The 26,187-nt window shown below is 42.6% G+C and overlaps 2 protein-coding genes across 6 annotated transcripts in view; both read left to right on the top strand.

The window, feature by feature from the left end:
- Nucleotides 1-7,521, top strand: part of Tmem245 (transmembrane protein 245) — an 80,321-nt gene extending 72,800 nt beyond the window's left edge. For all 5 annotated transcript variants that reach the window (XM_051187848.1, XM_051187846.1, XM_051187847.1 and 2 more), the window contains one exon: nucleotides 2,756-7,521. In XM_051187848.1, the coding sequence (XP_051043805.1) occupies nucleotides 2,756-2,801 (46 nt within the window). In that variant the 3' untranslated portion in view covers nucleotides 2,802-7,521. The remainder of the gene's footprint in view (nucleotides 1-2,755) is intronic.
- Nucleotides 7,522-9,299: 1,778 nt separating this feature from the next.
- The window catches only part of Ctnnal1 (catenin alpha like 1), a 57,081-nt gene continuing 40,193 nt past the window's right edge, over nucleotides 9,300-26,187 (top strand). Inside the window, exon 1 of the mRNA XM_051187832.1 lies at nucleotides 9,300-9,544. Coding sequence (XP_051043789.1) covers nucleotides 9,407-9,544 — 138 coding nt within the window. The 5' untranslated portion in view covers nucleotides 9,300-9,406. The remainder of the gene's footprint in view (nucleotides 9,545-26,187) is intronic.

Below are 26,187 nucleotides of genomic sequence, written 5' to 3'. Positions count from 1 at the left end.
GTTTACCTTGAATCTGTCTTTGCCTTTTATCCCTAGAGCCACCAGCATCTGAGCTGGGCATTTCTTTGGGACTGTTGAGATTGTCTGAGCTCCTGTCTGTCACTTCCCTACTGTTGTCACTGTTCAGTAACTGATTTCTAAGCTTGTTTCATTTTGTTTTCTTTCCTGGAAGAAACTTCCTTCTTTTCTTGGCCAGGAGACAGCATTGAATTCTATCTAAGTCACCAGGCTCACTACAGTCGACCACAGTGTTAATCTCATTTTATACATCTTTGTCCTTCAGGCCGACTTTTCACTCATAAATGAGAGACGTGAACAGTTATATTTCATTCAAACTTACAGATTTCTTTAAAACTTTTTAAGATGTCCAAGGATAAATTACAGGATTTTGAGAAATGCTTAAGATTATTGTTGTGAAAATATTTTCAGGGCTTTTCAAAATTGAGCTCTACCTGAATTCCTATTTGTTGGAGAAAGCTTTCAGCTGTCTTTGCTGTTCTTCAAATTCTAAAACATAAACTTGAACAACGCTCTTAAGAAATAGTTACATAAATAGTTATTTGCAGCAATGGTTCTGGCAGAGGTGGGGAGTACCCCTCCCCTGTAGACACATGTACACATGCATTGTTAGAACTCTAGTGGACAGAGGCTGGTGAACTGCCAAATACAGTGATCAGAAATGGGGACAGTATCACTGTTGAGAAATGATCCATACATCAGTGGATGTAGATCTTTGTTGTTTTACTTCTCTTTCAAAAGATGGTAACAGAAGTATTTAAGGAAACGTTGGTTTCAGTGTTTAGGTCTGCCACCATGTGTTTTTGTATTTATTGTGGATTTAGTCATGCAACAGGAAAACTCTTTCCAAGCTTGGGCTCCATAGCCAGCAATTGTATTTCTCCCTCCTATCTGTGCCTTTGAAAAAGGAGCCTTGCTAGTTTTCATGTTGTGAGGGCAGGGAGGCTTAGGTCACTGTCTTTGAGAGCCTCCAGAGAACTGAGCATCTGTGAGTGTAGTATCTCTTCTGTAACATTTGCGTGTGTTCCTCTTGACCTTGAAGGACTTTGTGTTTTGGAGTATAATGGTAGGTGTCAGCTTATCCCTGCTTTATGTAATCCTGTGTGTTTGTGTGGACTGCAAATGCCGTCAAGGAGGAGGAGGCAGGATTGTGGAATTGCTTTCGAAGTTAGATTTGCTTTGTAGGCTGTTAAGGAAAAAGTCTTGTGCTGTGCCTGGTTTGTTGACACTGCTGTCTGAAGTTAGTATACTTAACCCCATGTTGTCTTTTAGTTATGTTTTTAATGAAAATGTTGTTGTGATAACTAATGGCTGATTTGCTATAAAAACAAAAATAACTTTGCTTGACTTTAAGGGACATGGTGAAATAGTGATATAACATGCTGTGTTTCTATTGGTCACAGGGTCTGAAGAGATGACTTATTAAAGAGTATTTGTTGTTCTTGTAGAGAACCCTGCTTTTGATCCATATACTTACCCACAACCATTTGGAACCCTAGTTCTAGGGAATTGGATGCTCTCTTCTGGGCACCATACATGCAAATGAGGCGTCTACATACATGCAGTCAAAGCTCTCAATTTTTTTTTTTTTTTTTTTTTTTTTTTTTTTTTTTTGAAAAATGCTAGTTTTTTGTGCCAAATGTCTTCTGTATTCCTTCCTGGTGATTCTGGTAAGGAGAAGTAGTATGGTTTCTTTCTAGATGGGTGCTAGTAAACTGTCCATATATATATTTCATGCCAGGAACGTTTGCCTCAATACTAGTAACAATGCTAATAATTAAAACCCTATAACCCATCACTGGCTAAACTCAAAACAATGCAAAGAAGGCAGAACATTATTCATTTCATGTTTAAAAGAGGTCCAGAGGGGCATTCCAGGTTTAGTGTATTAAACAAATGTCCAAGCCCAGCCTTTCCCCGTCAGAATGCTGTGCCAGCCTTGACTTGTGGCTTTCTAAGGTACTGGAGCTCATGTTCATTCAGAAGCTCTGACCTGCCCATTTGACTATGAGTACCTCAGCTTTGCTGGGTGACATTATGACTCAGGCCTGTCAGTCATATCAAGGACTGTTTGGTCACCACTATCTGGAGGTAGAACCCTTTATGTCGTAGACCTTCCCAGTGCAGGTACCAGCTGGCACTTGGCACTGCTCGCTTAGCTAGTCTGATGTAGGACAGCAATAGTATAAGGCAGGTGATGAAAATGCCTTCCTGCATCTGCCTGGAACTCTGCCCTGCACGGCTTGGGTTCTGTGCTGCTCTAGGGTTCCTGCTTCCTAACGGGAGTCTAGACACTCAGCACTTAACCTGATCTGTAATATCTTCATATCTATTTTCCAGCTAGTTAGAAGTTCTGAGAACCAAGACACTGCCCAAAGATGCACAACATGTCTCTGAACATCTTGTTAGCCAAAATTCAGTCACATAGCCATATGTGGTTTCAAGTAAGTCTGTTAAAGTCTTTTGGATAGAAGATAATGGACTCCGACCAAAACTGGGCTTTTGTTTATAAAGAATAAGGGCTAACTAATAGATTTTGAAACAGTCTTGTGAAAATAACAAAAATTAGTGACTGTAATCTCTTCTCCCCTCTTAAAGGTTTTGAAATAATGTGATTCTGTATGGTAACTGGTTCTGGGCCTCCTCTCCCTCCTTCCTTCTAACTTTCTCCTTGTGGTTTTACTGTCCCACCCCCTTCCAAAGCAAAACCAAATATTCTGTCTTCTTTTTTTTTTAGGACTTTCCGTGACATCTCTGAAGACCTGAAATCTTCAGTAGATTGACATGGCTTCCCTGCTGTGACTGCTCTGAGGAGTTCCACCTTGACAGTGAATTCTCCCAGCATGGCCTCTGTCCTGTCAACTGTGTCTGGCAGGCAGAGACACCTAAAAAAGAAGCAGAAGCCTCCCAGCCTTACATGCACAACACCGAGTGAGAGAGGACTTGCTCTAGGCTGCTTTGCGTTTGAAACACAGCTTGAGTTTGAAACTGTGTGTGCTCATAGCTCATGCTAAGATGCTTGAAAAGTTGCAGTTCATGCACTGGTACCAAGGCTTGAAATTGCCCCCATTGATTGTCTACTGCAGTGTGTATTTATAAAGTTACCTTAGGGATTCTAAAATACCTGCTATTAAAAGTATATATTCAGTGTAATTTTTCTTCCGCCTTAGGAATTCTTCCCCTTTTCAGGGATGAGGCTTTTGCTTTGGGGTATGGCTTAGTAATTAGGGGAAATGAGTCTGATACCCTTTTAGAACAACATTATCCCCTTCTTGGGAGGAGAAAGGCGTCTTAGAAGTGATGGTGGGGTATGTGTGCTATGACAGAAGAGAAGCAGTAGGAGTGCAGTCCTTCCTCCTTCCTCCCCTCCACCTTTCCTTTCAGGGTTGCCAAATTTCCACGACTTTCCTGACCACATTGGATGGAGATCCTTAGTGAGCTGCTGTGAATAGTAACAGTGTGGTAGCATCCATGCTGTCAACTTTCTTTTTTAAACTCTTTTACAAGAAGAGACTCTCAGGTGCAGTGGTCCTCTAGTTTGCTGTGTGTGTCCCCAGCTCTTTACTTAGAACTTTTTTTATGTTCTCTGCCACTTAGCACAGTGCCTTGCACATGTGACTCTAGATGAATGCTTGCTGGGTTGGACTATAATAACTTTGTATGTATCTCAGACATGGCATAACCAGCACAGTGCTTTACATTTTCAGCCCTTGTGCATGCTACTTCACACTCATTTCACATCAGCTCACTCAGCTCTGTATTCTCAACAGTGTCACACTTGTGAGGCCACTAAGCTTCAGGACAGTGGCCAGTGCAGAGTCACCAAGTGTTGTAAGACTTGGTCTCCCATCTTCTGACTTCATATCTGCAAACTCTTATCACAATGCAATTTTTAGGGCTTCAGCAATTTCCCAGTCCTGTGACCCAGGTGTTGTCATACATTCCTTGCAAGTGAAAGAAAGCTTTTTCAGCTTCATGACATGGTTGGAAGGAGAGCCAGCTGCTGTGCCCTGCCTAGCTGGCTGTTCAGACACCAGCCCTGCCCGTGCCCAGAGGGAATGTAAAGCAGGAGGGATTTGTGTCAAAGATTTTTTTGAAAGCACTTAAGACTAAAATTAATTCTTCCTAAAATATCTCACTAAGTTTATACATTTATTTATGTCATGAGTAATAAACCTCCTATGCTGCAGTGTCCTGACTTGGCTGTGTGCAGTATAGCACATGCAGGTCTCCTGGTTGTATCATGAATCCTTCAACGTCTATGACCTATTATTCCATTACCTGTTAGACTTGACCACTAGATCACTTACTCTGTCCTTTAATCAGTTGCCCACTTGCTCATTAACACATTTCTTGAGTATTAGTAAACTCTGGGCACCATGCCAGGGTGCTTTGGGAGATAACTCCAGAGGCAGCCTCTTACCTTAAATGCCAGCCCGATCATGTATCATACAAATCTAAAATTCTTATATTAAAATGGCTGAAGAGAGAAACCGAGTTTGTGTTTGTTTACCATAACCTGATAAGTTTATAGCTATAATTAGCATATGCTCAAAAGAGGCAAATACACTTATTGGTTGTGTACATATACAAGTTATGTTGCTCCAATGTGCTTTTAGCCATTTAGAAGCAAAATTGCAAAAAACCCAAGTTTGAGCTAATTCATAGCTGTTGGCATGATAATTCTCAATCTGAACATGAAATTGTTCACGGGGAACTTTGAACTTCCTAAATTAGTGGCACTGACCTAAGCCCTTCCTGAAATTTTAGGAGCAGAGGTCCCCACATTGCCACACAGCTCTGATCATACCACTCCATTACTACAGTGAATTCAGGAAGGCCACCAGTTGGGTAGGTTGGAACCAGAAAAGCACCCTGGCATATGTCAGGCACAGGGAGGAGGTTTTACAGTATTTTCCTAGAATAGATAGAGAGCAGGTATCATGACAAGGTAAGAGTCTTTAGATTAAGTCTCGTCTCTACCCTGAAGAGTTTGCATGGGAATTTTACCCAGGAAGAAGTTCCCTTAGGAACAGAGATGGTGTCTATGCCTGACTGGTGTTTTTTTTTTTTTTTGGGGGGTGTGTGTGTGTGTGTTGTGTTTATGTGTGTGTAGAATGCATCCATGAAGCAATAGTAGCTTCAGTGAAACTGAGGACAGAACTCTGTCATAGCATCTTCGATTGTATAGATACGTTAAGGGTTAGTTTTCAAGTTCCCATTCATTGACAGTCATTAAATGGAATGGGTACAAGGGGAACTGGGATGCTGTGTGTACCCATCTCCTAATTTTGATATGAGAGGACGGGTTCAGGGTTGGAAGCATAAATCATGTTACATCCCTTCTGCCTGAATCTCACACTCTTATTTTTAGTTCTATTGGCCTCTTTGGCTGCCAGTGTTAGATATTATTAAAACTGTGAATCTCCTAACCCTTCTTCCCCAAGACCTGGCTGCTTTCCTTTGAACTCTGAGATGAGTCTGGGTTGGCACTTGACTGTGGAAAGGTGCCCAGGATGTGTTATGTGGAGACCCTGTGTCCAAACTGTGGCTTTGGTGATGGCAGCTGCTTGTCCAGTATACAGGCAGTAAAGAACTTGCAGGACAGGTCTTCTGGCTAACCTTGGCCTTCATAAGAACTCTCCATGCTTTCTCAAGATTCTGTGCTCCTCCATTTCCCACTTTGGTTAGGTGCCTATTTCAGAAGTGTGGCAAGAAATGCTAGGAACTCAAGGCCAATCAGGCTTAGACTAGAATACATAAAGTAGGCTTTAACCTAGTTTATGAGAAAATGCCCTCAGGACTTCCCATACTCCAATCCTGACATTTCAGTACCTTCTGAGGGTCTCCTACAGCCTTTCCAAGAGTATTATGGTTGGACTTTGAATGCCCTTTTCACACTAAAAATCATTTATGGCAACATACTTTCAAATTTTAGTTCCTGCAAAGAACAGCTACTATTTATTTTGTATTTATTAATTATTTTATCAGTTTCTTATCTTTGCTATTTTTGTCATCAAATGTGTTTTTTTTTTTTTTAAACTCACTGAAGTCTGGGGAAAACACCTATCTGAAGCCACTAAGCAAGCAGCTTTCTGGATAACTTAAAAACACAAGAGAATTGTAGGTGAAGATTCTTCTTACAATTACAGAAGTTTGGTGCTTGAATGGGCTGTTATAACGAGATGATGTGGTTTTAGAGAAGAACAAATTTATGGATAAAATAGCTTATGGTATAGAGCCAGTTAGCAACAGAATTCAGAGTGGAATATGTATCCTCACCCTGTCAGCCCACCTTCTTCTGCTTTTCTTCCCTTTCCCTCATAGCTCAACTACTTTTGTCAAAAAAGATGATGTTGTATATAGCAGTCATTTGCAGAATTAATACAGAAAAAAAAAACTGCTGGAGCAGAGAGGTTCCATGGTCAATTAATATTGAGGAATGCTGTTACTTCCTTTCCCTGGGATGTTTTTATTATGCCATGACACATAGTAAATTTAAGAGAAACAAAGTGTTTCGTTGTATGTTGTGCCTCTGTCCTTCCCTGTCCCCCTTTCTCTGAGAATCTCAAAAGACCAGGGGTCCTTTTGAGCTTTTGATCGAGTTTACAGGTCTTGTAGAAGACAATTGCTAGTGAGAATACTGGCAGTACCTGTGTTACTGTGCTTCCATGGGATATCTGGTAAGACATCAGAAAGAAGACACATTGCTGCCCAGAGCTGTACTTGAAGGAAAGATGTTCTTTCCCAGCTGTGGCACAAAGTCATTAACCCCTAGTTATCCAAGAATCACTTAAATTGCAAATACACTGGTGATGTTGGTACTGCATCTTAGCAATGCTTTTGTATGGCACTTTATAATTTTCAGGCACCTTTGGGTTCAACCCCGTGAGCTAGATAGTATTACAGTCATTGTTCAGATGAGGCACTGGAAGCTCCAAGAAGTGTGTTGTTGTTGACCCCTTCTTTTCTCTCTCTTGCCCTCCCTCTCCTAAGTTTAGATCACAAAAAGATGGAGCCAGAATTTTGTTACAGTCTCTGACTCCAAGTCCAAAGTTCTTTACACCGGTTTTTCCTTCTAGCTTTATGTATATGACAAAGGTATGGAAACAGATGTAACAGTGTTTTTGCTTATTGTGAAATACAAATTCTTTTGTATTGAAGTGACCCAGCAGTGTAACTCCTACTGTAGCTGTCCTGTGTCCTTGCAGTGGTACTTGTTCAGGTACTTGGCTTGTACTTCAAACACTGTTTGATTATGAAACTAAGATTAAACATATTGTTGTAATTATTTAGCTCTGAAAATGTATCGCCTCTGCATTCTCAGGTGAAGGAGAGAAATGGTTTGACAGGAAAGCTAGCATTCAAATGCAACAATTAATATCCTTTATTACATAAATGTTTCTTAGCTTTAATTTGCTTTCACAACTTACTGATGTAACAACATCTTTGTAAAATGTAATATATTTCTATTTTGAAATAAAGTCACAAATTGTTGGATGAGATGGGTAATAAGCTTTGCCATTTATTTATTTATTTTGAGAAATTTGACCTTTATCCAGACTTTCCCTGCATATACTACCTTGGGTGCCAGAATTTTTGTGAAATTTGGTCATCTTACATGAGGGAAACTGACTGGGGAGTGATGTTTGTACCTTAGAGAAGCCAGAGGGTCCATAGCTGAGGCAGGAGTCCCCAGTGCATTGGAGAGAGGCAGCGTTGTAGATAAAGTGTGAGGATGGTGATTGAAGGTAAAACTTGGAAGACAAGTTGCCTGCAGTTAAGGCTATATACTGCTCTTCCAGAGGAACCAAGTTAGATTCCTAACACCAATATTGGGCAGCTGGTAACCCTGAAGCCTGTAATCTAATCTTTTCTTTCTTTTTCCTTTTTGTCTTTTTTTTTTTTTTTTTTTTTTTTTTTGAGAGAGGGTTTCTCTGTATTGCTTTGGTGCTTGTACTGACACTCACTCTGTAGAACAGGCTGGCTTCAAACTTACAGAGATCCTCCTGCCTCTGCCTCCTGAGTGCTGGGAGTAAAGGCGTGCACCACCAATGCCTGGCCAAGAGCTCTTCTCTTTAAGGGAGAAAAGAAGTCTGAGTTTTGCTATCTCCATTACCACATATTGCTTTGGCAGATGAAACTGAACCCTGCAGGTTTGCTTTCAACACTGCAAGTTGAGCCCATCAGTCTAACTTAATTGATGGAGAAAGCCAATCTCAGCTTCCTTTTTGCCTTAGTAGATGCTTGTTAGCAGCTATGATCCTTCAAAACTACATTCTTGTGCTTCTCAGTTGCTTAAGTCTAGAATCCTTCCTAAGGTGCAGCCTTTTGAAAGCCTTCCTTGGCTTTGTTCCTGGAAACTGGAAGAAAAGGAGTGTTGGCCCTCCCTTTCATCACAGGGATTCTGTGTGAGCTCATGGTTGGACTGAGAATGGATTCTTAGCCTTAAGTGACTTCAGTCAGAAATACATGCAATCTTTTCTTTCAAGGAGCAGTTAACATGCTAGTAGTACTTGGCTAATGTTAAAAATAATTGCAAAAATATTTTTTAAAAAGATATCTACCAGTGCATGCAACTTTTTGTTTTAATTCGCTTGAAAGTGAATTCTAAAGATGCTGCCTGCAAGAGCCACAGCCTTCTTGCTGAGTATCAAGATGCTTATGTGAATGTATTATCAAATATTTCAACTCCGTGTGAAAAACATAATCAGAAAATAGGAGTGAAGGGGAAACCGGACGGGCCTTCCTGGGAAGCCATGGAAAGATAATTCCAAGTATAATTGTCATCTCGGGGCACAGGTTCCCTACCATTTTCAACCACATCCAAACTTGTAGAAATAGTTATGGGAATTCAGAATTGACTTCTGAGGCAAATGGATTTGGTGGGAAACTGCTGGGGACAGTTGCCTTCTGGTGAGAGGTTAAGTGAACATGGGGAGGCCCTCAGGTATCTCGTTTCTCCTGGTTTTAGGTAAAATCTGTTTTGGCACTCACGCCAGAGGAAAGAGGCACTGGTGCGGCCTTCCGGGCGGGAGGGGTGGGGCTCCCAGGGGTTAGGGTGGAGCTAGAGGGGGGCGTGCCTCCCTAGAGGCGGAGCTGATGAGCCACAACTGGCGCTTCAGACTATGGTGGGAGGGGCCAATAGGGGAGGTATGGCTGGGGGGCGGAGCTAGCGAGGGTGGGGTGGCCTAAGGGGCGGGGCGGGGGCGGAGGTTCCCGCGTGGGGGCGGGGCTATGGGACCCGGGGTCGCATGGAGGCGGGGCTGAGGCGGCGGCACAAGGCTAGGGGAGGGGCCTCGGTGCAGCGAGGCGGCAGGCGACCGGCGGGCTAGTTGGCGGGCCCCGCACTGGTGCGGAGAAGGGGCTGTACGACCGGTGCAGGGCTATGGCCGCTTCTCCGGTCCCCGGCGGAGGCGGTGCGGGAGCTGTCCACTCCTCCAGTACATCTGGCTTCGCCTTCGACTCGGGACTGGAGATCAGAACGCGCTCGGTAGAGCAGACGCTGCTGCCCCTGGTATCTCAGGTACTGCGGCCCCGAGTCCCCGTGTGCACGGCCCGCGATGGCGGCTGCCGTTCTTCCCCGGCCCAGCACGGCGGGGCGGGAGGCGGCGCTGTCCCGCATTCCGCGAGCGCGGCGGCGGCGCGGCAGGACTCGCGTGGGGGCCCGGGGCGGGGCGGCCACTCCTGGGCGCGCGGTGAGGCGACCGAGCCTAACAGGTGCGTTGTCTGGCCTAGGCGGCCGGACTCGCCTGGTGCTATGGCTTCTGCCTAATGAGGCCCAGCCGCGGGACCGTAGGACCCCTGCAGGGTCCCCTAGCTCCCAGAGCCTAGGCGGCTGCAGCTGCGCAGTCCGCCGCCACCACTGTCCACATCCCATGCCAGACCAGGGCGCTGGACGCAGACTAAGGCACTACAGTTTGCCTCCAACTCTGGCATGTTCTCCAAGGCCTTTGTCCGGTTCACTTGGCTGTGTGTGTGCTCACTCAACTCCCATCCCCTTTGGCCACCTATCGTGTCCCTCTCCGTCACTTGCCTGCCCATCTCCGTGTGTGCCTGCAGAGTGACGGGGGAAGGAGTGCTTGAGGTTTAATCCCGATGCACACCTTTTTGCCAGGTCTTAGTTGGAATTAGTGCATTATTGTATTTGTGGGTTATAAAAGGAGTCTAGAATCAGCCAAGTGATGTGCTGAATAAAAAAAGAAAGGTTTGTTTCTCCGAGCTGAGGTATACATAACCCGAGGGCTAGAATTCCTCACCTACAGCTGTGGTACTATGCCAAACACCAAGTGAAGAATTTTGTCTTTGGCTGCACGTTGGCTATGGGTGACTCATACTAAGCTGTAACATCTTGGTGACTCATGCCAGGATTGCCAAGATTTTAGAGGTAGTCTTAAATTATCTGACTCTAAATTAAAAAACAATTTCTTACAACATCCTTCACACCTGGCCGCTGAGGCCTTACATAAACACTTTTAGTGAAGGGGAGATTGTCACTATTCCATAGACTTTTAAATGTTGCCTCTGTGCCAGCCCGATCCCAAAAATATTTGAAAGTTGTAGTTGTATATGTCGCCTGGATTATCCCCATTTTTCTCCCTGCATCCTGTGATTAGTTGAACAGTGGTGATTACACCCTGTGGCGCTCCCTCTTCTGAATATTGGTTGTATGGATCAATGGAAAGAGTGCTGTTGTACCTTTTCATTGTCTATACTTCCTTCCACCCTGAAGGTCTCCCCCCACACCCCTATCAGCAGGACAACCACAATCCATAAGTGGCAAGAAATGCCCACTTTTACAAGGGAGAGAGATGAGAGTGATGGACTTGAAATTGATAGTGTTTTATCCATCTGTTTAAAAATCAGTGCAGGTTGTGTTTTAAGCACTTTGCCAGTGCTAACTTATTTAACTCTTGCCCACCCATGAGGTGAGATATATGCATATTCTCATGGGGCAGATGAAGAAATTGAGGGTTAGTTAGATCAATTAACCTGTTATTAACGAGTTCAACTCTTAAATGACAAATTGCGGTTTGAATCCAGGCTGCTTGGCTCCAGTAGTCAACTTTTAGCTACTCCCGTGTCCCTTTCAGAAATTAGAGGAGGGGATGAGGTCAGCGCAGAGTGGTTACAAAGAAAATGTTTCACAGTAGAAAAACTAGCCAGAGAGCTGCAATCTGTAAAAACAGTAACATTGTATAGTAGCATTGCTAAAAATTTACCAGTACTACATACAGAGCTTTATTTTTATTCTGCAGTATGGAGAGTAGAAGAGGAAAGGTATAATCAGCTGCTAAAAAAATTAGCTAGAAGGGAAAACACCCCTCCCTGCTTGGTATGAGGTCTTATTCAGTCAGGATCACAGCTGAGATTCTGCACACCGTATTTGTATCTCTGTCAAGGTCCACAATCGATAGGCTTAATGGTAGACTGTTCTTTTCTTTTCTTTTTCTCTTATTTATTTATTGGTTTTTCGACAGGGTTTCTCTGTATTGCTTTGGAGCCTGTACTGGAACTTGCTCTGTAGACCAGGCTAGCCTAGAACTCACAGAGATTCTCCTGCCTCTACCTCCCCAGTGCTGGCATTAAAGGTGTGCACCACCAACACCCAGCTAATGGTAGACTGTTCTTAAGGAGACAAAGTTAATTTCCAAATAGTCTCAAGAGATGCATAAAGCATGGCTATGATGCTTTATTAACAAGTCAGGAATCACAGAAAGATAATTTAGACAGATTTTAAAGTTTCAGTGAGGTTAAAATATTAAAACTGGGGCTAGGGATATAGTTAAGTTGGGGTGCTGGCCCTTGGTTGATTCCCAGTATCACAAACATGCTGGTGGCTCATGCAAGTAATCCTAACACTCAGGAAGTAGAGAAAGGAGAATTAAGAGTTTGGGGCCAGCCTAAATTGTATGAGATTGTGGTGTGTGTGTGTGTGTGTGTGTGTGTGTGTGTGTGTGTGTGTGTATGAGTGTGTGAGCATGTGAGTGTGTGAGCGGGAGCAGGGAGTGGTTAGCTCTCTAGAAAATTCCCATGTCCAAATGTTTTTCTCCCATAGATACAGCACTATTATCCAACTAATTTCTCCCCAAGAATATTTTAAGTACTTCAAGCAAGGATTTATCGCACACTTAATAGTTGCTGCTCTTTAAAGGGCATATATTTTAGTTGGAAAGTAGGACAGGTATAGCATAGCAAACACATGCCAAGTATCAAATGAGTATTATCAATAATATATGCTCTGAGAGCTCAAATGCTTGAATCAGGGATGATTCTGAAGGAGACAGGGTTTGAGGTAAACCAGTAAGACTAGCACTGTGTAAAGTAGATAGCCTTTATTTTTGTGTTACTTCACTGCTGACTCTCCCAGGGAAAGTCTTGATTTTTAGGTCTTACTGTAGGAAAACAAGGTTTTGTCAGCATCAGAAAATACAGAGTGTCCTCTCTTTGCAGACTAGTAATGAAACATCTTCACAGCAATGGATAAAGAATCTTCCCATCCAGCTTCTAAGTATGACAAAATTATTTTTGTAAACTACTAGTAGGAAATGCTTCCCTTACTGGGTCTGTAGACAAATGGTAAGTAAGACTGCTTATCTAACATGCAAGAGGTCCTGGGTTCAGTCCTCAGCAGTGGAGGAAAAACGTTGCTGAAGGGCTAGGGAAATGGCTTTACAAGTTAAATGCTTGCTTTGAAGGTATGAGGACCTGAATCTGGATCCTCAGCATCCAGGTAAAAGCTGGCAGGGGTGTGGAGTTAGATGGATGCTGAGAAGCTAGTCCATGAGCTTCAGATTCATTGAGAGATTCTCTTAAAGAACAAAGTGGAGAACAGTTGAGGAAGACATCTTCTGTTGATCTCTGGCCTCCCCACATGCATGCAGACACCTGTACATATAGATACAGGCACATACATACCACACACACACACACACACACACACACACACACACACACAGAGAGAGAGAGTAAAAAGGTTGCTGGAAAAGCCTTTATTAGCTCATAAGGGTTTCTATAAGAAACATTATAGCAATAGTCAAATTTAAAGATACATTTCTTTTAAAGGCAGAGACAAGAAGTAATGCCTACTAGCACAGATCCTATTCAAATGATGCCAGATATAAGACAGAGAAGAAACAAAAGGTTCAGAGATAGTAAAAGAAAAATTGGAAGTCCCATTGTATTATAATTATTAATATGGAAAACTCAAAGTAGGAATAGTTAGCAAGTTCATAAAAAATGAAGTGTTAAAGGCAGTTGCATTTCTCTACATAAGTAATGTTATGATAAATTGTGTGGGACCTTGGCAGATTCCATGACAGGCAAGGGTGACTGAGGTGGGGGACAAACAAGCCAGGCAGACAGAACTTAGTGAGAAGTTTTATTAGAAAGGGGAGGGAGTGGGGGAAGGAAAGAGAAAAGATGTAAAGAGACACAGAGACAGAGAGAGGACAGAAGAGGGAGACAGGAAAAGTCCTGTCTGCCACTGGGGAACAGCAGGAAAGAGAGAGGGAAAGAGAGCATAAGTGGGCAGGGTCTGTCTTTTAAAAGAGTCCTTTGCACTTGCATGCAGACTAGTAGTCATGGAACCCTGGGCTGACCAGGCTACTGCCTGAATGCATTCTGCCAGGTGACAGGGGCAGGCCAGCATAATTCCTGAATCCTTACATATAAACAGAAAAAAGTAATTCAAAGACACCAATTATAGTAAGATGGTAAAATATGAGGTTACTAGAAAGACATGCATGTATATGTAGCCGACAGGGATATCAGACTACGGAGAAAATTTTATTGAAATCCAGAGTAGATCTGAGTGATTGAGAAAAACTGCATTCATGCCTAGGCCAATAGAACACTAAAGACACAGCTCTTGCCTTTTCCTATTGATTTGTAAATTTAATGCAATTCTAATGAAAATTCCAACAGCTTTTTGGATAGGATTTGACTAAAGTAATTCTAAAGATTTATATGAAATGCTAAAGAACCAAGAATAGCCAGAAGCAAAGCAAGATGTGTAGACTTACTCTACAGAGTCCAGATGTGGTGGTGTATGCTTTTAGTGCCAGCATTTGGAAACTGGAGGCAGGTGGATTACTGAGACTTGGAGGCCAGCCTGGTCTACATAGCAAGTTTCATGCCACCATGGCTACATAGTAAGACCCCCATCTCAGAAAAAGAAAAAGAGAAGTTAGAGTGTGGATATAATGGTACATGGATATAATCTCCATGCACATGAGACTGAAGCAGGAGAACTATTAAAATTACAGGCTATCCTGGGTGATATGAGACCCTGTCTAAGAAAAAGGTTGATGTTACCCATGGCCTAGCAATTCATCTCCTTGCAGAGAAACCACGTGTATATTTGAGAAACAGAACACAAGTATGGATAACATTTTTACTTCTGAAGGTCCAAACTAAAAACTACCAAAATCTCATTTAACAGGATGTTTAAATAAATTGTGCAGTATTCAGCCAGCAAGAGTCTATGAGTCTATGTGTAAAAGGGCAGCTGTGATTCTGTCCCTTTTATCTTTTTGCCTGTTGTGGGTCAAACGCAAGGTATTAAGAGAACTAGGTAAGCACCATACTCCTGAACTACATCCCCAACTCTTAGTGTTTTAAAACAGGATATGTTTATAGACCAGGCTGGACTCAAACTTACCACCCTCTGTCTCCACCTCCCAAGTGCTAGTAAAGGTGGGTACCACTGCAGTGGATTTTGATGTTTGCAGTAGATTTTATAATCTAATTTTTATTTTATTTATTTATTTTTTTTTAAGCTCCAGGCTAGGAGCCAGGCATGTTTTCTGTAGAGCTGCTCCCACCCCTTTTAATAGTCATTTCATTCTTCCTGTCACCTCCGCCACTCCTATAGTGTTTTTATCCAAGGGAGGGGAAGCATGCCTCCACCCTGGTGTGGAATGGCATTTTTGTGCCCTTGGGCTTTTCCTGCTGAGCTTTCTTCCAGCCATCCTGCCAGGACCCTTTCCATTTCTAAGGTAGCTTCACTTCATTCTTTCCATCTCTTTTTGTCTTGGGAGTGTCTCAGAATCTTTGTCTCAGTATGGTTTGTGGGAGAAGAGAGAGGATAAATGGTTTTCTCTTCTCCTTGCGGATTGGTGCACTGACTGTGTGTTCGTGAGAGCAGAGATTAAGGAAGATTCAAATGACAAAATAAGGTTGTAAGCAAGTGAAAGTGCCTGCCTCTGCCTTGAAAGAATCTGACCTTGAGTGGTGTGTTTGTTCATTCCCATGTTTTGTACAGCAAATTAGCCATTTCACATTCTTAATTCTGAGAATTTACTGATACGCTAAATATGGACAGGAACTTCTCCATCTCAGGCTGACTTTTAAATTATTCTTCAGGTCCTAAAGAACTGGACTTTGTATTTCCTTCCCTTCCGGCTTCCCATTTCACCTGCCTTCTTGGCTCCCCACAAAGCAGGTGAAGAAAACCCCTGTCAACCAAGTATAGATGTCGGTTCTAAGTTTAGAACATCCCCAAGAGGAGGGAACAGTACTGACACTATTCTCCTTTTTTTCCTTTATGTAAATGACACCATTCTAAGTACAGTGGTTTACATTTATTCACTTATTTCACAGGGTAGTCTGAGCATATTTTTTATTTTTTGGTTTTTTGAGGCAGGGCTTCTCTGTATTATTTGAATTCTGTCTGTAGACCAAGCTGGCTTCAAACTCACAGAAATCCTCCTGTATCTGCGTCCCAAGTGCTAGGATTAAAGGCGTGCACCACTAACACCCAGCTTGGGGAGTCTGAGCATATTATTGTCCCAGTTCTTAGAGATGAGAGTTGTTACTGAAAGGCTGATTATTAGCTGCATCCTGGCCAGGACTCCACTCCCAGGCAGAGTAGTCAGAGTCCATGTTCTTAACTGCACCTGCACCGATGCAGCAATCCAAATCAGACCAGATCAAACAGAATTAGAAAAGGCCTACGTTTAATGGATACAACACTCCCAGAAAGCCTTCCATTTCCCTAGACAGGAGACAGGAAAGAGAGACCAGAAAACCACTGGGCTGGGGTGAAGCTTCCACCCCAACATCCCAGACTCTTTGGGTATATGGATGCCAGTGGCCGGGGTGAAACTTCCACCGTAACAATGACACCTTAGGCAGATGGTCTCACAGAAGCCCTTGTTCTTGTTTTCTTCCATGGTGGCATTTTTCAGTGTGTCACATCGTCTTTCTTCCCCCACAGGAATGCCTTCTTTGCCCTCTGGCTCATTCAGGCATTTTCTAGAACATCCTGCAGACATGTCTGTCAGGACTACAAGTGATTACTCTTATTTTTCTCCCTAGTTTTCAAGAATAATAGCTAGCTTTCTTTGGCATAGTACAACTTTGGAAGCTCTCTCACTGTTTCTTCTCCTTCCCCCAATCCTTAGTATAACCTGAGGAGGCAAGAGAGGCATAGTGGTTAAGAGTATGGGCAGCTTTTGACTCTGTGACACTGGGCATATTCTTCACCTCTTCCAATTCTAGGCCTTTTATTTGTATAATGAAGGTAATAATAGGTAAATACATAATAGAAGCTAGAGATGTAAATATTAAATACATTTATATATATAAAGAAAACACATTAGTACTCTTGTGCTTAGTAAGTCTTAGTCTTATCTTTTGCATTAAAAATTAAAATGCATGTAAATCAGGATTGGAATAATTCAACAAAAATGTTCACAGAATTATAGGATTACAAGTTACTATTTGAAGTTTTCCTGAATTTACCCCTTTCTTGTTATGGGAATAATCAACATATGTGCTTTCTCTTTTTTTTAAGTTCATTTTTACTATTTTTAATTGTATGGGTATGTATGTCTGCTTGTGGGTATGTACATGTGAATAAGTAGAGTTGTCCAAGGAGGCTAGAAGTTGGGACTCTTTTAGAGCTGGAGATTCAAATGGTTGTGAGCTGCTTGACATAGGTGTTGAGAATTGAACTCAGGTGCCCTGGAAGAGCAGCCATCCATCTCTCCAGCCCTGAGCAGCTGTCTTTTTAAAAGTTTGAAAATGTTAGGATATAAGTAAATCTTTGAATAAAGATTTTTGTGAATTGACTTAGCTCTTGTAAATATCTATTTTCAATGACTGTATTTGGAATAAGCATTTTCCAGTAAGAGGAAGACAGCCACACCTAATAATGTACTGGGGAGGATGTTGGGAGTGAAAGCAAAATGCCTGTTTGGGAACGGAACAATAGTGCTTTAGTCCAGTTGTAGGATCTGTTCTCTGTATTTGGAAAATTTAAGCATTATGCAAACACAGAATTTAATGAGGACAATGTCTTACTCTGGGTTGCTGTAATACCAATACTAAGGTAGAGCCCAGCATGTGGGATGCCCTGTTCAAACCTCATTCCCACAAATGAACAATAGAACCACAGACATCTCTAACAACAGGCATTTATTTTGGCACAGTGTGGCTGCTGGGTGTTCTAACATCAAGGTGGTCAATGCTCAGTGTTTAGACTACCTTTTTCTTAGACTAGACTGATGTCTTCTCCCTGTCTCCTGATGGCTGATGCACAGGGGCAGGGGCCCTTTGATGATTTCTCTTTTATAAGGGTACTAAATCCTATTCATGGGAGCCCCAAATTCATGGCCAAATTACTTTCCAATAATTGGTGTTAGAATTTCACGACATGAATGGGGTTGGGCACATCCACTCTAAGTAGCCACTTCCCTTCTTTTCACTCTTGTAATCTCTTATGTGATAGCTTGAAAATAGTGGTCAGGGTCTCTCTTGGGAGGACTAAAGTGGCACAGATGGATTTCATGTCTGTTCCCTCTTCTTTCAGACAGTCTCACAGAACTGAGTTAGCCTGAGCTCTGGGACGAGGGTGTACACCACCACACTGGTGTTTATCCATATTTATTGCCCTGTTTTGCAGCACCATAGCCCCGCCATCCTCACAATTCACTCTAGTAATTCTCTGAGATGTGACTACCCAGCGGGCTCCTAGGTCACATTTATGCTGAAGAAAAGATTCTGTTCCCCTGAAATCAAGACATGAGCAAGAATGATGGACATCTCCCTGTACTGGTGGGGCTTTTTATTTATTTATTTAAAATGTATTTTAAAGGCAAGATGACACAGAGGCAGGTAGATCACTGAGGCCAACAAGGGCTACATAGAGTGATGAACCAAAAACAAAACAAAACAACTTACAAAAAAAAAAAAAAAAAAAAAAAAAAATCACAAAGCAAAATTAACCATACCTAAACTCTGTATATACCAGTGAACTTCCTTCTATAGTTAGAATAGCCATTCTAAAGCTGTGGAGTATCACAGTGGATTTTGTACATTCACTACCTAATATATTTTATTCACTTATCTACCACCAAAAAAAATACACAAATAAATAATGCTGGGCAGTGATTCCAGCACTCAGGAGGCAGAGGAAGAGAGATCTTTGTGAATTCGAGGCCAGCCTGGTGTACATACTGAGTTCCTGGACAGCCAAGGCTACACAGAGATAGCCTGTTTCCAAAAACTAAAACTAAATAAATAAAAATCCAAAGCAGTTAGCTTAAAAAAATTAAATTTGAAACAAGCTTGTTTTACATATCAATCCCAGTTTCCTCACCCTCCTATCCTCTCCTGTTCCCCCCACCAACCCCCATCTTATCCCCTTTCTGCTCCCCAGGGAGCAGACTTCCATGGGGAGGCTTCAAAGCCTATCATATCATTTGGAGCAGGGTCTTGGCCCTCCCCCAAGTGTCTAGGCTGAGGGAGTATCCCTCTATGTGGAATGGGCTCCCAAAGTCCATTCTTATACTAGGGATAAATACTGATCCATTACCAGAGGCCCCATAGACTACCCAGTCCTCCTAACTGACACCCACATTCAGGGGATCTGGATTGGTCCTATGCTGGTTTCCCAGCTATCAGACTGGAGTCCATGAGCTCCCCCTTGTTCAGGTCAGCTGTTTCTGTGGGTTTCTCCAGCCTGATCTTGACCCCCATTGTTCATCATTCCTTCCTCTCTGCAGCTGGATTCCAAGAGTTTGGCTCAGTGTTCAGCAGTGTGTGTCTGCTCTGCTTCCACCAGCTACTAGATGAAGGCTCTAGGATGGCATATAAGGTAGTCATCAATCTCATTATTGGGGAAAGGTAGCCTCTCCACTATTGCTTAGATTCTTAGTTAGGGTCATCCTTGTAGATCTCTGGACATTTCCCTAGTGCTAGATTTCTCTTTAAACCTATAGAGGCTCCCTCTATTATGGTATCTCTTTTCTTGTTCTCCTCTATTCTTTCCCAGACTCAGCAGTTAGCTTTTTATCCTCTTCCATTACTGTGAGAATTTACTTCAAAACATACATTTGAAATTATGGTTACTTCTACATAACAAAATATTCCCAAACTTAATGGAATAAGACAAATCGGGTTCTGAGAATTGGGAATTTGAAGGTAGCTTACTTGGGTGGCTCTGTGGCTCTGTGGCTCTGTGATGTCTGAAGCACAGCACAGAGAGTCTTGGTAACTCTTCACAAGAAGCCTTAGTTCTTCGCCATGGGAGCCTTTCCATGGAGCTGGCCAAGTGTCTTCACATCTGGACTGGCTTCCCCTAGAGTGAAAGATGCTAGACATTAGAGAAGAGCAGTGACTTCATGCTTACCCTCTAGAGTAGCACATTGTCACTTTGCTTTATTTTATTGGCTGAGGTAGACAATATCTGTTGTAACTTAAGAACAACATGTGATGGGGTTCAAGCAGAGGGTTTTTGTTTGTTTGTTTTTTAGGGAAAGGGATCATAAAAAGGGGAAAGGGAAGAGGGGGGACTGGCCTCCAGAGCCAGTAGCAGCAGGAGAGAAGAGAAAGGAAAGAGGGGGAGAATGAGGAAAGAGGGAGAAAGACAGGGAATGAGAGCGAGAGAGCGAGAGAGAGCGAGATGGGAGGTGGGCAGGACCTTTTTAAAAAGGAACACAGTGAATATACACAGGTGGTGCTCTTAGTGGCTGCAGCTGAGGACATATCCTGTCAGAACCCCAAGGACAGGCCAGTACAGGTGCCTGAATACTAACTCTGGAGTGCTGGGATTACAGGCCTGTTTGTCACAGTGCTGGTGAGTGGTGCTGGGAATTGAACCCAGGGCTTAGTGCATGCTAGGTCAGCTCTCTAATTCTTGAGCTACATCTGCTACTCCATTCTGCTGGAAGTAACTAAAATCTGCTTGCCCTCAAGGAGAGGGGGTGGAGACTTTGCCTCTTGCAGGCAGCAATAGCAAAGAACTTGGGATCTCTAACTTCTGTGGTAAATTGTTTACCTTCCTCCACCTGCCGACAGCCTCTCCTGAAAGCATCAGCTGAACACAGAAGGTTGACTTGGAAATCTGGTCTAGATGAGTTTTTTAAAGATAGCCTTTTCCTAAGTGTAACTCTTTCTAGCTACAGGAAAAAAGGAAGCGCTAAAAAACAAGGAAAGAAAGAACCCTGGTTTATAGCTTCCTAACATGCACCTAGATCCAGGTTGGCAGTTGCTTAATTAAAACTCAACTGCCAGGAATTGTCTTAATATCTTGGCATTGCCTTCTCAGTCAGTCGATTTTTGTTTATAGCTAGTTTTCTCATTGGGAGTAGGAAATCCTTCATTTCATATTGATCCTCCCCCCCCCCTTTTTTTAAAGTCCAAGCTGGTCATATTTCTGCCAGTGTAATTAATTTTGTTTGTTGTCCTTTGAGTTATGCTGCACTCAGTGTTTTCGACTGAAGCCATGGCTGTGAGTTGTGCAGAGGTCAGCTTTTTTTCTGCCTTTGATCCTTTTGGGACCTCTGGAGGGCCAGTGCCTAAGCTCCCAAGGCTGACTGTAAGATTTTATAGTCACTCCCTTAGGGTTGTCTTTAGATTTCACTTTTGCCTGTCAGCCATTTATAATTTTATCATGGTGTGCCATCTGGCTAAGAATTTTCAAAAGCAGCAAGTTCTGGCTTGATCTTGTTTAACTGAGTTTTATTTAACTTCTCTCTGTTCTCTTATATTTTACTGCAACCATTAACCCCTTTAAGTCCCTTCAAATCACCGTAGCTAGACCACCTAATTCTTGAGGGATGGTTTTTGCTTTCTCTGTTATTAAGGATGATTTTCTGCTGCTACCTAATAAGGTCCCTTTCCCTCTAATTTCAAGTGAGGTTTTTTGTTTTTGTTTTTTAACCTTCTTTTAAAAAGCCAAAAACTCTCTCTCTCTCTCTCTCTCTCTCTCTGTGTGTGTGTGTGTGTGTGTGTGTGTGTGTAGGTCAAAGGATAGGCTTGGATGTCTGTTTCACCCTTTCATCTTGTTTGAGACAGGGTTTCTTATTGTTTGCCCTTGTGTGGGCAGGCTAGGGTTTCTGTGTCTCTACTTCCCATCTCCCATAACAGTTTTGGGAGTGTGGATGTCCTTACTGTTGCACCAGGCTTTGCATGAGTTCTGGGGATGTAAACTCAGGTCCTCAAACCATTCACCTACTAGACATCTCCTCAGTCCTGTTCCCACTTTTTTTTTTTTTTTTAAATAAGCTTTTGCTTACACTTTTGTTGTGATCTGAATGTTGGTTTCCTCTCAAAATCCTTATATTGGAACTTAATGCCCACAGTAATTTTAGTAGCATATGAAGTCTTTTGGAAGCCATAAAGTTGTGACTGAGACTAATGCTTTAGGGTGAGGCCTAAGGGAACTTGTTGGCTTGATCCACCAAGTGAAGAGCCATGAAGACCTGCCCCTCACCAGACTCTAAGTTAATGGAGGCCTGAACCTGAGCTCTGTAGGACTGTAAGCAGTGAGTTCATATAGGACCAGCTGAAGGTATTTGTTTAGGCTGTCCAAACTGACTAAGAGAGCTCCCCCAAAGTCATCCCTTAAAGTCACTCAAACACAGCCTAATTTCAAAGTTACTCTCAAATTTTGGGTTTTGTTATAGCATCTCTCCAGATCTGGGTACCAAAATCTCTATTACCTATCTATTGATAAAGAACAATGCCTTCAAACTGGGTGATGGTGGCACACACCTTTAATTCCAGCACTGGGGAAGCAGAGGCAGATGGATCTTTAAGTTGAGGCCAGCCTGATCATCAGAGTGAGTTCCAGGACAGCCAGGGCTACACAGGGAACGGCTGTCCTGAAAACAAACAACAAAAAGAACAATGCCTTCATTAGTTTTCTTTCTTTCTTTCTTTCTTTCTTTCTTTCTTTTTTTTTTTTTTTTTTTTTTTTTTTTTTTGAGACAAGGTTTTCCTGTGTAACAGCTTTAGCTGTCTTGGAACTAGCTCTGTAGATCAGGCTGGCCTTGAACTCTCAGAGATCCACCTGCCTCTTCCTTCTGAGTGCTGGGATTAAAGGCGTGCACCTCCACTGCCCAGCAACCTTCATTAGTTTTCTATTGCTGTACTTAACCACCCTGATTAAAGCAACTCAAGGGAGAACGGGTTTATTTTAGCTTACAGTTCCAGAAAGAATATAGCCCATCATGGCAAGGAAGGCATGGCAAGAGGAGAATGATGTCACATTGCAGCGGCAGTCCCAAAGTAAAGAGAGCAGGAAGTGAGATCAGGGCATAAAATCCCAATGCCAGCCTGGTGTGGTGGTGCATGCCTTTAATCCTAGGCAGATCTCTGCAAGTTCAATACTATCCAGTGCTACAGAGTGAGAACCTGCCTCAGACACACAAGCAAACACCTTAGTGCCTACTCCCAGTGACAAGCCTTCCTCTGCAAAGTTCCTTCTCAAGTGCTACCAGATAGGGATCAGTGTTCAAGGTGTCACCTAAGCCTGTGGAGGACATCTCCCATTCATGCCTAGCAAATTATCCCAAACTTACTGCCTTAAACCAACAAGCATTTGTCCTAATTCCTGTGAGTTAAGAAAGAATTCTGTAGTACTTTACCTGATGATTCTGGACCAAGGGCCATCACAAAACTGAAGTAAAGGTGTTTGGCTGGGCCTGTGGCAGTTAAACTGGCCTGAGAGTCTGCTGTTCACCCGTCTGACTGGCGGAAAGCCTCTGTTCTGCTACAGCTGTTGGCTGTGGTAGCAAGTCCTCACCTTGTAGTCTCTCAGATGACTGCAGCTGTGGCAGCTGTGATGGGGCAGTGAGTTTTCTGTCCCTGTGATCCCAGAGAGAAAGAGGAGAGAGAGAGAAAGAGAGACAGAAAGAGACATCAGACACACACACACACACACACACACACACACACTGAGTTTATACTTGGGAGAGAAACAGAGCTTCTTCCTTGAAGGATAGGTCTAAAGGAGTTTGTGGATATGTTTTGAAATCACCAGAGATTATACCACATTCCCATGTAAAAAACCTTTCTGGGGCTCCAAGTAATGCATAGAACAAAACTTTTTTTTTTTTGAAACAGGATGCCATTCAGTAGCTCTAAATGGCCTCCAGCTCACAACTCTCCCGCCTTAACCTCCCTGGAATTGCAGACATGTGCCACCACACCCGCTCAAAACATGAATTCTTTGCTCCAGTTGCCAGCCTTACATGGCCAGCTCCTGGCCATTCATCACAGGGTGCTGGTTCATGCTTGCTCCTTTGCTTGATGCTTTAACCAGTTCTGCCCTTACTCTATCCCTTGACAGGACAGGCTCGTCCCCAAAGCCTCTTACCCCTCGGTTTCTGTTCTTTGAAATACATTATCCCTGGTGCAGTCAGTTTGCCACTATTAATTTTATCTCAGGCTGAAAACACTTAACTTCCTCAGAGAAGAAAGAGCAGCTAATCTCAGGTGACTTTATGGGTACAATATCATATCATTCATTACATTTTGCATAGCACACACATTAAAATGATCTATTTACAGGATTACTGTATTTCTCCATTTGAATGTAGCAGGGACCTTTTCTTTATCATTCATTGATGTTTCCTTGTAGCTTAGAATTTACTTCACCTAGGAAATATATTGTGTGATCGAATTGTTATTCTACTGTTCTGAAAATGTTGGAGGTAGGACTGTATGTCTCAGTCACTCATGCATCCTGTCTTAGTCATTGTTTTATTGCAGTGAGGAGATACTGTGACCAGGACCAGGTCACTTTTATAACGGAAAACAATTAGTTAGGGCTTGCTTGCAGTGTTAGAATGTTAGTCCATTATCATTATGGCAGGAAACAGACTGACATGTTCTGAAGCAGTAGCTGAGAGCTTTACATCCTGATCCACAGGCAACAAGCAGAAAGAGAGACATTGGGCCTCACATGGATTTTTGAAACCTCAAAGCTTACCCCCAGACACTTACCTCCCCAGTATAGGCCACCTTCCTAATCCTTTCAAACAGTTCATCAACTGGGGCTAAGCATGCAAATACATGAGCCTACGGGGGGGGGGGGCATCCTCACTCAAACCACCACATGTCCTAAAGACTTGGCATCTAATAATAGGTATTAAACATTTTTTTGTTTGTTTGTTTGTTTTGATTTTTGAGACAGGGTTTCTCTGTGGCTTTGGGAACTGTCCTGGAACTAGCTCTTGTAGACCAGGCTGGTCTTGAACTCACAGAGATCCCCCTGCCTCTGCCTCACGAGTGCTGGCATTAAAGGTGTGAGCCACCAATGCCCGGCGGTATTAAACATTTGTTGGAAAACAATTAGATTAAAATATTTAGTGGCAGGGTTCTGGAGAGATAACTTGGTGGGTAAAGTACCCGCACCACCAGCATAAGGGCCTGGGCTTGGATCCCAGCACCCAGTTACAACTTGGATGTAGTGGCACACATTCAGACCCCACTGCTTTCTAAGAGGATGGAGACAGTAGGATCCTTAGAGTTCACGGGCCAGCTGTTCCAGTTGAAGAATTCTCTAGGTTCACTGAAAGACTCTGTCTTAAAAAATAAGGTGGAGAGCCATTGAGGAAGACATCCAAAATCAACCTCTGAAACATACACACATACACACATGTGTGCACATATGAACACATGAGCACATTCACAAAAATAAAAGAAATTTAATGGCATTCAATACATTTCTCTGTAACACTTCTCTCATCCCTAAGCGTGATGGCTATCCCAAGATTCAAATTTAGACATTTCTATTAATTCTAAGCTGTTAATATCTTAATTGAAAAAGTGCTTGGCACAGAATACTTTCTTCTTATATTCTGTTTTGAGTCTTCTTAAAATTTAAGTTTTATTTTATGTATGTAGATATTTTCTTACATGTATGTTTGAGAACTGTTTGTGAACTGGTACCTGAAGAGTCTAGAAGAGAGCATTGGATTCCCTGGGACTGGAGTTACAGATAGTTGTGAGCTGCCATGTGGGTGCTAGGAACTGAGTCACTGTCCTTTGGAAGAGCAGACAGTGCTCTTAACATCTGAGCCATCTCTCCAGTGTTTTGTTTGTGTCTTTGTTATCATTCCATACAAATTATTTGAAAGTGAAACTCAGTATACATTTACTAGTTAGTATCTGTTTTTCATCTAGCAATTTTTAGTAAATATTTCAAATGTGAGTACTGTACATGTTAGATTTTTTTCTTTTTTTCTTTTTTTCTTTTCAAGGCAGGATTTCTCTGTGAAACAGCTCTGGCTGACCTGGAACTCACAGAGATCAGCCCGCCTCTGCCTCCTGAGTGCTGGGATTAAATGCATGCACCACCTCTGCCTGGCCTACACATTAGTTTTCTAAGATACTTTAAAGATTTTCATTTGTTTAAATGATCTTTTATATTTTTATTTCAGTGTTTAAAAGGCAAAAGATAAAACTCTTGGTATTCTGTGTACTTTGGGGCTGCTGAAATAACAAAACTAGGTTAAAACAGTAGATTACACTGGTCATGCTAAAGCTGTTACTGCTGAGTTCAGTAGACATGTGGCTAAAATATCATTTTGTAGTGCTGGGGATTGAACTAAGGACCCCCACGTGCTAGACAAGTGCTCTGCCACTAAACTACACCTCCAGTGCACAAGTTCTACTTTGTGTACTCATTTACCCAGTGAGCGGCGCCTGGGTGGAGCAGGGGGAGCTTGTGTGAGTGCTCTGAACCTGTGATTTGTCCCTCCTCTTCTTATCCTTTAAGATTTGTTGGACGATCTGGAGAGCATCTGGAACTGTATGTCCCAGATAACCGCCCTCAGGTGAACTCACAATTAATAGAAGCATTGTCCTGAGAAATGATGCAAGATGCTTTTCTGGTTGGCCCTTGGGTTACAATATCTAAAGCTATTGATTTAG

This window comes from Phodopus roborovskii, unplaced genomic scaffold (assembly GCF_943737965.1).
Source record: "Phodopus roborovskii unplaced genomic scaffold, PHOROB, whole genome shotgun sequence".
Lineage (NCBI taxonomy): Eukaryota > Metazoa > Chordata > Mammalia > Rodentia > Cricetidae > Phodopus > Phodopus roborovskii.
The sequence above is the reverse complement of the archived record's forward strand: the minus strand, read 5'-3'. Positions and strand labels throughout refer to the sequence as shown.